This window comes from Poecilia reticulata, chromosome 7 (genome assembly GCF_904066995.2).
Source record: "Poecilia reticulata chromosome 7, P_reticulata-male-v2, whole genome shotgun sequence".
Classification (NCBI taxonomy): Eukaryota; Metazoa; Chordata; class Actinopteri; order Cyprinodontiformes; family Poeciliidae; genus Poecilia; species Poecilia reticulata.
Window position 1 is genome coordinate 18,104,961 of NC_088836.1, and position 17,555 is coordinate 18,122,515.

The 17,555-nt window shown below is 38.6% G+C and overlaps 1 protein-coding gene across 6 annotated transcripts in view; it reads left to right on the forward strand.

Annotated features, from left to right (window-relative positions):
• Positions 1-17,555, forward strand: part of lgr6 (leucine-rich repeat containing G protein-coupled receptor 6) — a 98,035-nt gene that overhangs the window by 32,188 nt on the left and 48,292 nt on the right. For 3 of the 6 annotated variants that reach the window (XM_081609042.1, XM_081609041.1, XM_081609043.1), the window contains one exon: positions 9,395-9,512. In XM_081609042.1, the coding sequence (XP_081465168.1) occupies positions 9,448-9,512 (65 nt within the window). In that variant the 5' untranslated portion in view covers positions 9,395-9,447. Of the gene's footprint in view, positions 1-1,836; positions 2,368-9,394; positions 9,529-14,712; positions 15,454-17,555 lie in introns of those variants that run through there. The other 3 variants (XM_008413793.3, XM_008413795.2, XM_008413792.3) reach the window with 3 other exon arrangements.

Here is a 17,555-nt window from a genome sequence, read left to right on the forward strand (position 1 = left end):
GCAACAAGGCAATACAAAGTGCTTAAGTGTCTCTTTTGTTATTTTTGACAGATTGAGATATGTTTTAAAGCATCCCAAGAATCAGTCAGGAAAATGGATTTAGGAAAGCGATCCAGTTTGAAGAAAAGAAAAAACAAAAACGAAAACACAACCAAAACTTAGATCGTTATAGTTCGACTTCAAAGTTGCTTTAATTCACATAGCATAGTTGACAACTACTGGAGACAATTCTCTTGGAGTTTGGTCCACATTTACATAATAGCAATGTACATGTAATGGACATTGTACAACTTCAGTAAGTTGTCTTTCTCATGTCGAACTGTTTAAATAGTTTGAGTTGCTCTCATGTGATTGGCTGATATGGTAAGCCACTAAAAAGTAGCACATACAAAACAGGCAGTGAGTGTCCTAAGTCTCCTTAGAGTGAATAAAATGCTAATTTGTCAAAAACAATATTTGGTCAAAGCTCTTTTGACACTCTTTTTTTGTCTCTCCACTTACTTGCTTTATATTAGAACACCTGTTATATGAAAAATGGACTAATGTAGTTATTTTTCCAGTCATGAACAACATTTTAAGCGTTTTTCATGCTTATTGGTCATCTAACCATTTTAAGTAGAGAGTGCACAGAGCCTCAATGATGCATATGTACTCACAGCATTGCCTGGTTGTTTTTTTTTTTGTCTGCAGCAGTCCTGCTGTTTTCACGCTTGCCAGTAGATGGCAATATTTTATCACTGCATTCAAAACTAACTTCAATCAGGAGCAATTCACACAGCAGCACTGGATGATTTATACGATAATTGTATTCATGATTGTAATGATGATAAGGTAGAGCCTGCGCAGGATTTACGAACTGTAATTTTGCAACTGCCACTATATTTAGTTTAGAGCTGGCTGATATTCTGGTCTGTTTTACCCACAATAATCGGCTGGCTGTCTTATCTAAATCCTGCATGAAGGAGATTTTGGGGAGACAGCGCAGTGCTTTCCATCATGGCTAACATTCCACATCTGTCTCTTCCTACAGCCAAACAGCTGAAATCATGTAGACCTGAGCATGACAACAAGAAGGGAACAAACAGCATTATTCGTAATCTGAAAATAGTTCACACACGCACACAACAATGAGATCCTGCAGTTAAGAAGAAAAAGTGCTCACCTACACACACACGCACACACACACTGACATGACCAGTTAGTCGTGGTTACAGAGTTGAACTGCTTTCCAAGGCCAATCAGCTTTTTATGGAGACAGAACCAAGTGTAACAATTACACATACACACTATCACACTCACCCAAAAATACACGGCTGTGATTGCAGTGCCAGTAGCTCTGCTCAGAATAGCAGCAAACAAAGTGTTACATCTCTTGATTTGCTGCTGGTCGTGTGTAGACCTGCCTGTTTTAGTCAGCTTTTTTTTTTTTTTCTAACCCTTGTGAGAAACTAAGCAAAGCCAAGATCAAATGCCGAGATGGCTATGTTTCATTTTTGTTTGCTGCACGAGAGTGAGAAGCAGACAAAGAGTCTTTAGAATGATTTCACCTCGTCCTTTGAAAGCTTTCCAAAATTATTTAACTACCCAACAAGCTTGCGCTTGAATAAAAATATATAGCTAAGTGTCTGTTTTCATACACAGAAATACTAGGTAGGGACATTTTAGAGGAAATCTTTGCTTTTCTATAGGGATTCCACTTAGTAAAGAGGAAGGAGCTCCCTCTCATGTTATGTTTTAGCTATTGCACAATAAATGACTTAAAATCAAAGCAAATACCAACTTACTCCGAAGTAATATCAATGTTATTTGTAGCTATCTCTCCATTTGCATATGAAAAAAGAGAGAGGAATTAAATCGTAAACTCTTTATCTCTGCCAAGAGTTTCCAATTGCGCTGTGATCAAGTCTTGGAAAACAAGCTGATAGGAGGCCGATAGAAAATTGCTGCAAGGTTGCTGTTCAACAGATGTTTACTGATTGCTGCATCACTAGGCTGAAGGAGCTAGGGAAGGTTCAGGGCATGGGTGCTTTGTGAGGCGGAAGAGACTGCAGCTCCGAGGAGGAAAGCTGCGTTGAAAAGATGGCTCTTGGTGAGAACAAGTGTGGTACTATGAAAGAGAACAAGGCATGAAAATAGTAGCCCCCCATTTTATTTTTAATGCTAAAGATTACTTACAGCCAGAAACTAGCGTTAGAATTTATTACAGTATATCTAACAATGACGAATTTCGCCATCAGAGGGCGCTCAGCGCCGTATGCAACAGCGGTTGACGCTCTGGCAGGATGAAGAAGTCCGCCATTGCTGAGAAAACAGCTTACAGCAGATATTAGGAGCAGCTACAATAACCGCTGTGCTTTCTGTTTACAGGTAAGCTGAGTCGTAAATAATATATATAGATTATATTATAACGCTAGTAGCCTCTGATTAAGTACCGTCTGGCAGAAAAAAAGGTGCTTCAACAGAACTGAACTGCCGAGCTGAATGTGAAGCCGGAGTTAGCACCAGGCTAAAGTAATGATGCTAATGGCTCGCGCTCGTGTGGGCTCGGTTGGTCGGCTGTAATATGGCCGCAAAATATTTTCTAAATATATGTATTTTGAGTTCAGTTAATTAAAGTTATGTTGTAATAGATATATAGTGACGTCAGTAGTGAGTATGTATGTTTATTATTGTGCCGCTCTTTGATTATTGTGATTAGCGGTTGAAGTCCGGTATTGCTGAGCAGATATTATTAGGAGCAGCTACAATAACCACTGTGCTTTCTATTCACAGTTTGAATTAAATAAATATGCTACACAAGAAGTTACCCGGTCCATCATTTTTTGCTGTGTAACACAAAAGCATTCAGGTGCCCTCAAATGATTGCCACAGGAGATGAAAGAATTTATCAAACATGCATGAAAGAATCAAAGGTGTGTGTTTTTTGTGAGGGAATCACACTGTCATGATATAGAGCTACAAAAAAGTAAATTCTACATAATAGAATCAGAAATCTTTATTCATGTTTATGTTATTTTTTAGCTTTTCTTTTCAAAATGAATGACTTGCCGCATATTATATATTGTTATTGCAATATTTTTGCTAGCATTTTGACCAATTTCTCTAGTCACGTGGTGCAAATGAATCAAGTTTGTAGGCCATCTTGGTTACACACATCTTTTAAGCACTGGTGATAATTTCTTTTGTGACATTGAGATCCAGTCTTGGAGATGACCACTCTTAAACGTTGCCTTTGTGGTCTTAAACCATGCTGTAACTAATTTGGTAGTATTATTTGGAGTTATCCTATAATGGACCTTACCACAGGGGCCGCGTTTCATTGGCTAATGCCCATTTCACGTCACAGCGCAGCTACCACATGCGTGACCGTCTCACAAACACAACCTACAGTAGTAAACACAATGCTTATGCACATTGTGGACTAGCAGACCGGCAGAAAGTTTTTGCGTCAGGACTCGAAAAAGAATGGTTCTCCACTGTCAGTGGGGAATCTGTACAGGCGATGTCAGGTATTCTGATCGTATTTGGGGAACTAAAATTCACAGATTTCCAAAATCTGAAACGGAATGCCTTGCTTGGATCAAAGCTTGTGCACGACCGCATTTGCAGCTCACCCGTCGTAGGATCAATAAGAACAAAGGAGTGTGTGCTGGTGTAAGTATTATTGCTTTGCTTTCTTTGTGTTTAGTGAATGAAAAAAAGAAAGTCAATAATAAACACATCCATTATGAAAACCTTTTAGCTAAGTACAGCATAATGGAAGTACCGATACAACTTCTACACCTTGAAGCTTGTCTGTTACACAGTCTTACGTTAGCTGAACAGATCAATATGCAATGTGTACTGTATCTGACATACATTAAAGATTTTATTTTACCTGAAAAGGCTTTTTACTAAACTGTAATTATGTTACGCTAGCACCGAGTACAGTGCAACAGGCCTACGCACACTCAAACATTTGCCAACAACAGAAATCAGTTATTTCAAAAGTAACCCTCAAAACCATGAATGCCCGACTTACCCTGCCTTGCAAGAACAATGGGCATCAGTGATCTTGTCCACAGCTATATTTATGCTGAGGGTCTGAGGATCTGCTGTTTTCCTCATCGACCGGTAGCATTTCGCTGTGACGCGCACAATGTTGGAGGCATCGCATGGCTAAAACACCTTGATGTCATCCAAAAAAGATGACATGAACTTGTTGGTTCCCCTGTCCATTGATGTGGCTGATATTTTGTGAAAATCCGGCAGAAATGCTAAACTAATCGACTCAGAAATACTCTGCAAAGAGTCAGTTGAAATGAAAGATGCCACGTTAACATAGAAACTAAGCACCGCGAGGCTTTGTTTGTGAGACATGCAGCCACGTGGGATTTTAGAGGGCGTTTCTGGGTGGAGCTTGGTAAGGTCCATTGGTGGGTTGCCGGTTTGGTCACCTGCTCTGTCCGTCTCTTTCACTGTGTCCTTTCACTTAACCGAACTTGCCTGCTGGTGGTGGACAGTGCGTGGCTGCCTCGACTATGTCAGACTGTCCAGGACAGCTGATGCAATGATCCAGTACCTGGTACTGAATGTGTGAGTGACTCAATGCAGTGCGAAGTTCTCTGGTATTCTCTGGACTTGATAGAGTGCTGTGCAGGCCTTTTACCATTTGGAAGAATCATTTGTGCCCACACTCTAGCTTCCTCAATGATGTCTTGAGATGATACATTATTATTTACACATAATGTTCTTTCCTCATGGCACCATTGATTTTTTTGACATGTAACACTCCCTTCTGCAGCAAATCGCCTACGCAACATGATGAAGTCACCTCCATACTTCACAGTTGGGATGGTGTTCCCAGGTTTATGAACCTCACCTCTCTTCCCCTTTGAGTTTTGTGTCTGCAGACCTGAACGTAATTATGCGAGATCTTTGCCCATGTGTGCATTAGCATTTTATGTTGTGTTTGGAGCATAGGGATGGTTAGAATCCTGAAACATTTGGTAAATGAATATTAATAAAGATGACACAATAATCACATAAATCAATTGTTCCAGTTCTTCCAATCTTCTACTCTATATTTACTAGGGCTGTAGTGATACAATAATCTCACGATACGATACACAATATTCTGCTCACGATACAATATATATTGCGATATTCAGCAAACGATACAATTCAATACACTTTTGCAATTTTCTGAAATATTTTAGAGGGATAGAGTGATTTTGGTGACATTTTGTGACTGATACAGAGTTGGATTGAATTAATTTAACTGAAAACTGATTAAAAGCACCAACTACACAATACCTGGCTCTGGTTGGACATGGACACTGACTTAAAGTCGACAGCTGGACAAAATGATTTAAAGTGGTGAGAAAACATGTTTCTTTTAATTGAAACAGTACAAACTGCAGCTTACATGAATTTGTAAAGTAAATAAAGTGCACCAAGTACCCTGCTCTGAATAGTTTGATACCTTTTTAACCTTGACACTTAACATCTGAAGGAATCACTCTAAGCCTGATGACCTAATCACTCTCCTGGCGAAGCAAGCAGTGAGTGAGCAAGGTGACAGTTGGATGTTACGAATTCTTGCGGATGAATATTGATTTTTTTTTTCTAGGAAAGAAAATATCGATATATATTGCAAAATCGATATTATGACACAGCCCTAATATTTACCGTATTATTAAATAAATGACCAATTCCCGAATAGACTGAGTTTTCCCATCGTAGATCAAACACTGACACAACTAACAACAAAAGGAATAGGGACCAACTACTGGCTTTGAGAATTGGCTCCTTTTGTTGGTAGGTGCGTTAAGTTTGACATTTAGGGTAATAATAAAGTTCCTAAAGCTATGAGCTCAAACATATCCACCAATCCTCAACATACAACTGAGAAGAAAGGTGGATTTCCTAGGGGCATATGGCTTGAATAATTAGACCCGAGCAGCTAAGCGCTGCAAAGGCCTATTGTAATCATAGTGTTTATTATTATGCTTTTTTCAAGTGAATTGGCTTTTTGGAGGCTTTATCATATTCAAAAATTCACCAAACTTGGCAGACGAGTCAAGTCTGTCAAAATTGTTTTATTTGAGTTTAATTCTACTCTTTTGTTTTTAATTAAACCTTGCTAAATAGATGTTGGTAGTGATACTATGTGGTGTTGAAGCTGTGTAATTGGGGTATAATATTAGTGAATATTAATCATATATTATTTCAGGTGCACAGTGACCTGTGCAGTTCGGTGGACACATTGTGGCTGCGCTGCATTTGATAAAGTCTGTTATAGAACGGATTAATGCGCAAAAAAAGAGTTGCGGTGATCTGTATTTGTAGATGTCTATGTTTAATTTAATTCTAATATAAACCTGTTTTTGCTGTTTGATACTGTTTTATTCTTACAAACACCTTTGTAATGAAAATATTTTTAAAAAGGTATAATATTCTAATAAAAGGATTAGTGCATACATCTATAGCTTTTCATAAAAAAAAAAATATTCAGATGAAGGAAGTGATATTCTTGTGGTTTTATATAGATTGTTTGTTCCAATGCTGTGCTAAGCATACCTCCTAAAGCCCAGTTCACACTACAAGATTTTTTGACCCGATTTTGCCCTTACAATAATCTCGGAACGTTCGGTATTCTAAGATTGTCACTTGAGATAATCATAACCAATCGTCCTGTAGTGGGTGTGCTACGACTGATCGAGTCCGGTTGGAATTAAGCTCAAAGCGTTGGAACCTCTTTGAACTTAATTCAGGACCACTCTCTACTCCAAACTCTTCTGGGATGGCTTCTTAAACAATCAGTAATAGTGTCTGGCCACCCTGCAGAGAAGTAGGTCATATACGCAACTTAAATCCACAGTGTCATTCTTTTGATCAATACCCAAATCCCATGACTCGACATAAGACGAAGAATATAAACCAACCAATAAAGTCTTGCCTTCCAACTCTGCTCTCTCAAAAATAAAACACACTTGTGTGACATCAGCATTTACGCAAAACTCACATCAAGACAGTGTTCTCACCCCACTCTGTCCTTCCCTCACACTTTAACCCAACTTCACACAGAACTTCCTCCCAACTTTCAGATGTCTTCTTGTTCTACCATGTTGCAAAAATAAAAAATTGAAAAACGACAAGTGAAACACTGAACTCAAACTACACGACTCACCTTTATTTTAAAGGATTAACTGAAATATTAACAAAATAAAATTTTACCTATGCAAACCCCCCCATAAAATTAACACAAAAAAATAATAAATTTTGGCCTCCAAATAGGATGGCACATCTTCCTCTTCAAAGGAAGTCTAACTGGAAACATTGTTTTGCTCTGAAAGATTTTAACAGAAAAAAATAATCTTTTTATGACAAAGACAAAGGGGCAGCTACTAAATAATTGCCTGGAAAGATGTGAATGTCTATACAAACATTATTTTATATTTCCTAAAAATATGTAATTGTCATTATTTTGTAGGGATCAATTTTCACTGTGATATTAGATTTTTTTGGAGTTATTTTGTCAAATCTGAACCGTTCTTTTTCAATACACCTGTTATAAATAAAGTCACATAACAAACTTCATATGAAGTGCGGAAGATATTAAATATGTAACAGCTGTGGTCACGTGTTAATATCACAAGCTTCAAACACAAGAAACATTGGATACAAGCAAGTCAAAACGTCTAAATCATACATGTATCATCCGATTTGCACCAAACTATTTATGATGACTTTTGTGAAACTCTAAAGACCCCAATAGCATTAAATTCTAATTCGACTCCACTGAGAACCTTCCACAGCTGATGGAAGGTTATTCCATCAGCTGTATCTCCTCACTACAGCAGCCGATCTGCACCAAATTTTTCATGCGTCATCGGGGAGCGCTGCCGGACTCATCGATGCGTATCAACTAGTGGATGGGTGCGGGAACTGTGCAAGCGCGTCTACACGGCAAGCAAGTGGCGTTGCCGCAGCCCCCACGGTTGCCACGAGGCCGGAGCGTCGCTGAGCTGCGAGGGCTGTACACTGCTTGCAGCTTTAATTTTCTTATATAATTTTGGATATTACCTTAATTACTTGGGACAATTTAAGACATTTGTATTCAATTATGCTATTTTTACTTGGGATTCACAAATAATCAAAAGACCGTAGAAGCCCTGCAAGCAGATGTGAAAACTATTACAAAAAGAACCAAAGCAAGAACAAACAAAGCCAAAACATGCTTGCTTCTCTACTCTGCTTTGATCCTGTTGGAAGATTGCAGGGTAATCCTTCTTCTAAATGAGGGTATTAATTCAGTGCTGACAATCAGACTTGTAATAGTAAAAAATGTCATTCAAAATAAGCCCAACATAGTAAAGAATTATTAAAAAATGTCTACCTTAATCAATTTTCCATTATGGGAGTTTACCCAGATTAACAGATGTGTAAACAATTGTGAAACAATCCTGCTAGTGTGTCAGTTTTGTACCGTGTGATTATTAAGGTCTATTCCAAAGACAAGCAGAATACTTAAAGCATATTTTTTGACATATGATGCTGCTGCTTAATTGCTCCACTGTAAGGGATCCTCGCACTGCCAATCCAACGCAGCGAGCAGCCTTTCCTCTGACCAAATATTGTGGCAGGGACATAGGCCCCATCCATAAAGTCTTCTTCAATGTTGTTAAATGGGTCTGGAATTGTATGCTCTTTTCTTTCAACACTTCTTTGGCTCCACTCAATTCCTTTCTCTTATGAAAAATATATGTTGTAGTCATAGTCAAAAGATTATTCTCAACACACATCTTTTGTTTTGAAACTCTTTTTTTAGTGGTGAAATAATAGGAAAAAAAGATGCATCTTGGAGGGGGCTCCATCTGTGGATGACCCAGTTAAGGAGCAGTGAACCCTCCAGGTTTGGAGATTTAGCTCATTCAGTAGGTTCAGCTAATGTCTGAGTAATATGTGTACAAATTTGATAGTCAAATCACCTTCTTTTCCTTCTAGGATGCTGAACATATGAGTGTTGATCCACCGCTTTATCTTGATTAAGTCTGTTAGATTTTTTGTAGTTCCAAACATCTAATGAGAGCTGCATTAGTCTCCGTTCCCTGCTCCTCCAGTTACTCCAGTCGAGTCTACATCTAATTTATTTTGGTACAGTAATGCTGATGCTCTGCAAAGAATTCCTTTAACTCCTTGAAGAGCTTCTATTTTTGCAGTTGCTTTATTTCCTTGATTATTGCATAATCTGGACTGGTTTTCATTGCCATCATCTGAATGCAGTGGCCCTCGAGTTTCCTGTTTACGTTTTCTTCATCTTGCATCTCACTCTTACAATTTCCACCTCTGCTGCCCACATCAACTTTACACCAGTTGTGAAATTTCTCACACTATTCTTGTTTGATTTCAGAGAAACTTGCGGCGTATTATCAAGAGCTGAGAAGCTTGGCTGGCTTTCCATCCATGATATCATCGGAAGTCTCCTCAAAGACCTTTTTATGTCAGTCACAAGCGTGGAGCCAACAATGGTAATCCATTTCTCAGGTAGTATGTCCTGTAAAAGGTTTGAGAAGCTCTTTTGCTCCACCCTCTTGTCTTCAAACTCTTACCTCATCCCCCTTCCTCTCCTGTCCTTTCATTCATTCCTGTCTTTTGTGCTGTGAGATGCAGAAAGGAAGGGAGGAGGGGGGAAGGAGAGGGATCTTTTGTTGGCTTTCAGGTGCTTTCACATGAAAAGACAGAGTACACACCTAGGTTGCCGCCACGGCAACCCATGGCGTCTCACTTGCTTCCGCTGAGTATACCTGAATTAGCCTTCAATTGCCTCTGCCCCCCAGGTGTGCATAAATACATTTAGAGGCAGGCGCAGATACAGAGAACTTTAAATTGGCAGAAATACACACACCTATGTCACAATAATATATTCTCAGTTTGTAACTTGCTGAGACACAAGTAGATGATGCACATCCAAGAACATGGTTGCAAAGGAACAAAGCGATGCGGAGTGTGTGTGGTTTGAGTGGGGGTACTTGCTGATTGTGCGGCAACTTTCTCTGTTCTCTCCGTGAAAAGAGCTCAGGTAGCCCTCGGTAAGTTTATTTTATTCCCAGGTAGACCACGCTGAGTGCTCTCAAGTTAGAGTCAGGTGTCGGGTAGCTACTTGTCTTTGTGTCTTCAAGGCTGCTGTTGCTTGGATAGTGTTTACAGCCTGGGGAGCACAGTGGAAAGGGGGAGGACAGGGCACTAACTTTGATCTGATGCAGACTGTTTGATAGTTTGTGCAGGAAGGAGATAAAGTGTGAGAAAGAGAAACGGTGTAGGGTAAATCCACATTAAGGCTTTGCTGCAAAGGTTTGCAGCTCTGCGTGTATGTGTGTACGTTCATGTCCAAAACCCTCAACAGTGGTACAAATATCATGATTTGATTTTTTGTTGTGACAGTTCACATTGTTTTTAGATTTTTGTGCAGATTTTTTTTTTTAAAATAAGTATAAAACCCAGCTCACTTGTGAAGCTTTCAAAGAATCCATCTCTATCAAGCCAATAAGCAGACCAATTAAAAATGGAGAAATCAATGGATTCTTGTGACAGCTTCTGTCGTAGAAAATACTAAGGACAGATCTGACAGTAGCTTTAAACATCCTTATAGAGTTATTTATATCCACAATCTTGCAAAATTGTACAATCATAGTTTATTTAAAACGTGCTACGCACAGGATTAATAATGTCAGTAACAAGAAGATGCTTTGCCTGACTGGATGCTTATCACAAAATATTATAAAATGGCATTACAGGCTAAAAAGAAACCTAACCAGAAGATAGATTCTGTTTACACAAAAGCAGAACCTATTCACCCAGCCAAAGTACTTTGGCCTTTGACAGCAACATCTAGAGAAGTCCTTTTGTCAAACTTCCTGACATGAAGATTTGAGGCAAACATATATGCTGTCAATTGCCTCAAGCCTCTACTTGTTACGCATCATTCTTAAGTCTCATACAGTTTGAATTCATCTTCATCATAGACCAGCTGAAGGTATGAAGAAATGTTTTAAACCCTGTCAAACTCCAGTAAATCACAGAAACATGAAAAAAAAAAAAATATATATATATATATACCGTTAAGTCACCAAACACATTTGTTATAGCAAAAACATTTGATGATGACTTCTTAAAGATTGAAACTTTTATTTCACTTTCTTCAGTATTTGTTCATTCATCCTTCCACAGGTTAAACCTGGTGATCTGTATTTCAGAGTTACCAAGGCCAAATTACACTCTAATTGTTTGCGATGGGAAAAGAAAATAATTTCACAAATAGATACTAATACGCTTTTGTGCGTGGATTCTGCTTCATTGCTCTCCTCTAGTATGTTGACCTGCATCATTCACAATTTGTCAACAACACAACAGGTTAAGTTTGCATTACAATTTCTTATGGGAATTAAAAAACTCTACTTTTCCAGGAAAAAAATGGTCTCGTCTGTTCATTATATAATCTAATCTATAACAATATGCACAAGAATGTGTAAGAATGTGCACAAAAATTTCCGTGCTCATCCATCAATAGTCCTTTGTGTTGAAATGATTAAATATTAGTAAATTCTGCTGCAACACTGATTTGTGGCGCCTCCCTTCTGAGTGCACACACTCATCCGTAAACTGCAAGAACATGTTCAATCTGACCAAATCCTGTTTGACATTCACAGCTGTATGAGGAGCCATGCAAACTGAAAAGACAGGATCAAAACAGGAAAACGAAGAGAAGCCAGTAAAAAAGAGAAACACAGACAGGCATGAGACCAAACATGCAGTTTTCTTTTATAGAGCACTCTGTGTGTTTTAGGGGCCCCCTGAGGCCAGACAATCAAAGAGCATTTAAAAAAGATGACAGAATTTTAGTGTGCCAGAAGGTTGGAGGTGCAAAGCCAAAGAGAAGGAAAAAAATTTGCAGGTGTATAAAAGAACATGTGCATGTTTTCTTTTTGTTTGTACACACATATTAATGCCAATGGGTAAAACTGTGCGCCTGCTTGTACATCGGCCAACTTCAAGATCCTGCTAGGCATGCCTTTGATCAGAGAAGAAGCCATAATGTGTATTTGACGAGTAGGTAAAAGAAAAAAAAAAATCAACCGACAGAGCACCAACAGAACTTCCACTACAGATATGAAGAAAAGGGAGGAAGAAGAGAAAGCACGAGAGAGTGTGAGTAAGAGAGAGGGACATTGTGAAGAACTGCTCTGAAAGAGTTTTTGTGGGGCCATAACAAAGGCTCCTCAGAAAACACTGTGGCATAGGAATGTTAATTAATTAATGAGAAACTATTCAGGCTAGAGGATTGTGGAGAAAGAAGAAAAGTTAAGAGAAAGACAGAGCAACAGGGAAGACAAACCTTTACGGGTGCATATATTTTAGGCTGTGAGGCTTTGTTTTTTCGATAAGCCTGCATCCCAGCTCCACAAGTTTGGTAGTTGTGTACTTGCGCGTTACATCCTTGTTTTTGGTTTTGCATCTATTCACATCTGTGCTTGTGTGCCGTCAACATACTGATGTTACAACATGAAAGCCCCTGCCGCCTCTACACCTCAGTCCCAGCTTTAGACTTTCTAAGAAATGCACCAGCTTTTATGAGGCCAAACGCTTGGTTTATATTAGCTTATGGAGGACGACGTAATTCCTCATAAAACATCACCAGAACTGAAGAGATGAGGAGGAATTCTGAGGTGTTTTACTTCTAGGAACCAGCTGCAGGATGATAGTACTGAGAAATTAAATAGGAACAAATAATACAAGCTCTGCCTTATTGTCATAACTGGTCGTCTTTTTTAACTATAGAATTATTATTTGGATTGTGTACAACGTCCTGTCACATATAGAAACCACCTGTGTCAAGAAGGAAGCAGTACAGAGATCCTACATACAAGATCTTTATTTACCATTTCTATGTTTAACCCTATGTATGCCACTCACTAAAAGTGAGATGCAACATTCATTTTAGAACTAAATTTGTTCTGTAGTCTTGACTGTAGTGATTCTAGAACATAAGTTTGGTGTTTACTGTTTATACTGCTGTAATTGAGGGCATATGGAGACTTTTAATGTATGTTTTATAATTTTAGACTGTATTATTGGCTCTTCTACTCAGGGACTACAGATGAAAAATCACTTAAGCTAAATCTGGTGCGATGCATCTTTTATTAATGCTTCTTGCACATTGTGATGTTTTAAATAAACTAATAACCTAAACATTTATTAACAGTTATTGGTCAAAAGCACATTAAGGTCCTTTCAGTGACCAATCACTTACAAATAGGTCAGAGGTTATGGTCAGTGATCCAAGATTATAAACAAGCTTTCTTTTTAGATGACCTATTACTACATTCTGTTGTTACGTTAGCATTACATTCATCTTGGTAAATGGGTTGTAATTGTGCCCTACATTAATATTGTTTTAATTCACAACAAATTCCATCTTCATGTTACGTTACAAAAAATAGCTAAAGAAAATTAATTCATGTCCATTTATCTTTTTATATCGTTATAAACATGACACCATTTGTCAGCCCACATACAAATTTGTGTTGTCTTCTATTTAAATTACAGGTTTTGAGTCAAAAGTGACTGGTATCAACAACTGCTTATGATTTAATTTACCTTGACAGAAATTATAGTTCCGTCAAAAGAAAAGTAAGCCCACAGCATGATGATTCCACCTTCATGTTTCACTGTGGCCATGTGTTCCTTATTAAATTTTTCTCTCAGAATTCTGGTCAAAAGTTTACAATTCATTTTGTGAAGGTTTTTTTTTTTTTTTTACAACTGAATCAAAAATTTTGCTACATTTTAGCCAGGCTTTAATGTTTATTTGGAAGAAAAATAATTCTGCCTTACACACCTACTTCTTAGTCAACTTATGGAGGTTGTGGAATATTGTCAAACAAATGTTCTGAATTTGTTTAACAATATTGCTGTCATGCTTTTCTCAGGCTCTTTGACCAATCCCATTTCTTTTCCTTTTTTTATGGTTTATTCAGTGCTTGATACGTTACCGTTATCTTAAATTTTCTCCAGTACGGGATGACTGCTTTCACTGTACTGTTGAATATAACTTTATTATTCCTTGATTTTCTGCCCAATATGTTTTTCAGGCGAATTGTACAAGATATATGTGACATAGATGAAAAAGTTGTAAAAGTATTTATCATGGTCTCAAAAACCCAGTATTTTATAGTTTGAAATTCAGCTGCATTTCTTCAGAAAACCATATGTGAAATGAATCTACCAGTTGTTTTGCGTAAGTCAGTCGCAATCTGCTACTTATCTCTGGGCATTCATACGTGTGTGTGCGTGTGTTTGTGTGTGTGTGTGAATGTGACATTCCGGCGGGGGGAACCTGAGAAGGTGCAACTTACGAGACACTAGATTCGGCTCCTTCTGGGAACTGAAGGGTGCTGAAGTGTCAGAATTTCAGTTTTCTCCACATGGTCGCCGCCAGTCACACACTGAACCGCTGCAGCTCTTTCACAAGTTCATTCAGCTGTTTTAGTTCTTATCCAAAAAAAAAAAAACTCTACTTTTATTCCTCTGTAGGTCAGGATCACTCTGTGCTATATCATCTGCACTCTGTCGCTCCCATTTCCCCTTGGAAAATGTACTTTCTCACCCTCTGTGCTCAGACCAAGCTTCAAGGCAGAGCAAAATTAGAAGGGGGGGGGAGGAAAGGGGAAAAAGAGAGGGAAGAGTTGGGAGTTTGAGAAGTGCGGGCCCCTCCCACTTTCCGGAGATGCTCCAGCCCATCCCTAAATTGTGAGCCAATGGGGCTGGCTCATTCACTCCTTCTACAATAGGTAAGGAGAGAGAGGCACAGAGCAACAGATATATATTCAGACAGAGATAGACAGAAAGAGGGAGAGATACTGAATCTAGCAGGAGGAGAAAGTCAGTGTAGAGAAAAGATTTAGGAAGGGAGACGGAAGGAAGAAGGGAAGTTAAGATTAAGTGAAACCCTAGGGGAGTAAAGTAAAAGCTGGGAGACAAGCAGATTAATGGAGATGAAGAAGCAGAACTTCTGACAGGACAGATTTACAGTGTGGACAACCCACTGGGAGGAAAAGCAGTAACAAAAAGAAAAAAAAAGGAGGACAGGAACTTCTGAGAGGAAACCATTTATCACAGCTGCCTCGTAAGACATTTCATAGGACAGAGGGGAAGCTCTTTGCAGGTGTAGATGCAGACAGGTGGACGGACAGACATGCTGCTTGGCGTACTGCTTCTCTGTGCTGCTGGAGGAAACTGGGGGTCCACCCCTGGAGCGTGGGGGTACGAGCAGGTCCAAGAAAGACAGGAGTCTGAGGCAGCTTGCCCGGCCCCTTGCCAGTGCGAGGAAGATGGCATTTTTATCATGGTGGACTGCTCGGAGATGGGTCTGTCATCTGTGCCGGCGGGCCTGAGCCCTTTCACCACATACCTGTAGGTAACATCTTGAAGTTAAAGAATGTTTTGCCGCCTGATCAGACCTGGTTTTACTTAAATACCTTTAAATTTATGGATCTCTTTAAGTGTTTAAATGGCTCTTTGGCTGCGAGGTTGTACTTCCAGCATTATCATCTAAACATCTGGTTTGTTCATTTTTTATGATGGAAACTTATATTCAAAATGTCGTTAGAAACTGTATTACTGCAATAATGGTGGCGACCAGTCACTGGCATAACACACATTATGTTAAAACTGGAACTAGAGCAACTCCAGCCCAACATATCAATGTAAGAACAAGTGACAGCGCGTGTGTGCGTGTTCGAGTGAGTGTGTTGTGCTGTCCACTACGGGTAAATAACCAAAGCACTTTCAGTGTCAGGTTTCTCAACACCAACTGGAGACCATGAATATTTGTGCATCTGTGTATGTGAGTGTGTGCTCACACACATTGGAGTTGAGCATGGCTTTTACATGGTTTGGGCTTAATTTCTCTCCTTTGCCAATTAGTACGTCCATTTCATACCTACGTGTTTTCATTTCCCCCTGCCTATTTTCAATTCACATCTTTATTCCATAAAGTTGTTTTTTAATAAATTACTGAGATAAATTGTTATAAAAATGTTAAAACTTCATGTACATAATTGTTTCTTTCAATTACATTCTATTTCCTTATAGATGTTTCATTGGCAACTGAACCACATGAAAAATGACAGATTATGAATCCTGATTAAATCAAAAATAACTAAGCAATTGATATCAATTAAAGGAACAAATAACTTTGTTTCTTCACAGCAGATTATGTTCAGAGGGTAGGAAATGTTCTTCTGGTGGGTACAAAATGACATGCAGACAGTTCCGTTTTGTATAATTTTGTACATTTTGTTCGTACAAACTTCTCTATAGACCTTGCAGTCAGTCAATGCTCCACAAAAGGCCATTGTTGTTAGTTGTGCTCTCTTTTTATTCGCTTCCATTGTCTTGTTATGAGCTTGTCAAAATACTGTCAGCTCCCTTTGCTGAATAACTTTAAAATCAATCCAGAAATGTCCATTCTTACTTCCACACACAGTGTGCTGCTATGTGACATCGATGTTCTTCTTGGCATGTGGAAGGACACACAGAAGTCTGCTTGCAATCACATCATTCGGTGGTACCACACACAGAAAAGACTGGATTTCAAATATTGAAATTGAGCATCAAAACCTGCTGTGTGAACCTAGCCATAGAAAAGGGTTAAAATGGGCTGATGTATGCTTCAGTGTTTGTTCGTCTCCAAGCTTTTGTGGACTTTACTGATGTACACGAACATATATTTGTTTAAAATGTACTTTTTCATTCTCACACATTGGTCTCTCATCGTTAGTCAGGTAAAAATAACACATCTACAATCATTTCTATTTGTAACTTCACAACATGACTCAGTTGTACAACTAATTCATGAATGGTGAAACACAGTTTGTAGATGATTTGTACGGTTACGTGTTTGAAAGGTTGTCATATCCTACTAATGCATCTAAGAGCTACCAGCCACTTTAGAAGTAATAAGAGACACTTTAGACATCTTACAGAGCTCTTTCTTGCACCACCCTCCTGTTGCCTAAAAGCACATCTGTCAAATGCCTTCACGGTGCAAGCCTTCAGATGAAAGATTACCAACACTCTGCGATACTGAAGTGATAAAAAGTGATAAAAGTGAAATCCTGACTTGTAGAGTTCTCATGAGGTGTTTCGAGAGCAGCAGGTTAGGATAGTTTATGAAATAAGTGACCTTATAAGTGACTCTGCTTGAATGATGTCGTACTCTATGAACATCTTGGGAGCCTGCAACAATCAGATTTCACTGTGAAAGTTTAAATACATGTAGTGTTTAGGTTTTAACTCTTAATCAAAGAATCCCTGTATAGTGGAAGCCAACAATTCACCTACACTATAAAAAGACAAACGTTTACTTTTTTCCCCTCTCACGGTCTGACATTAAATGAGGCAAATCGTTTCTGTATTTAGTTCAGTTAGGAGTACCAAAATGATTTTTATTTGCTAAATGCCTGAATAACAAGAGAAGATTTTGTTTTTGATTATTTTTTAACTCCTTAACC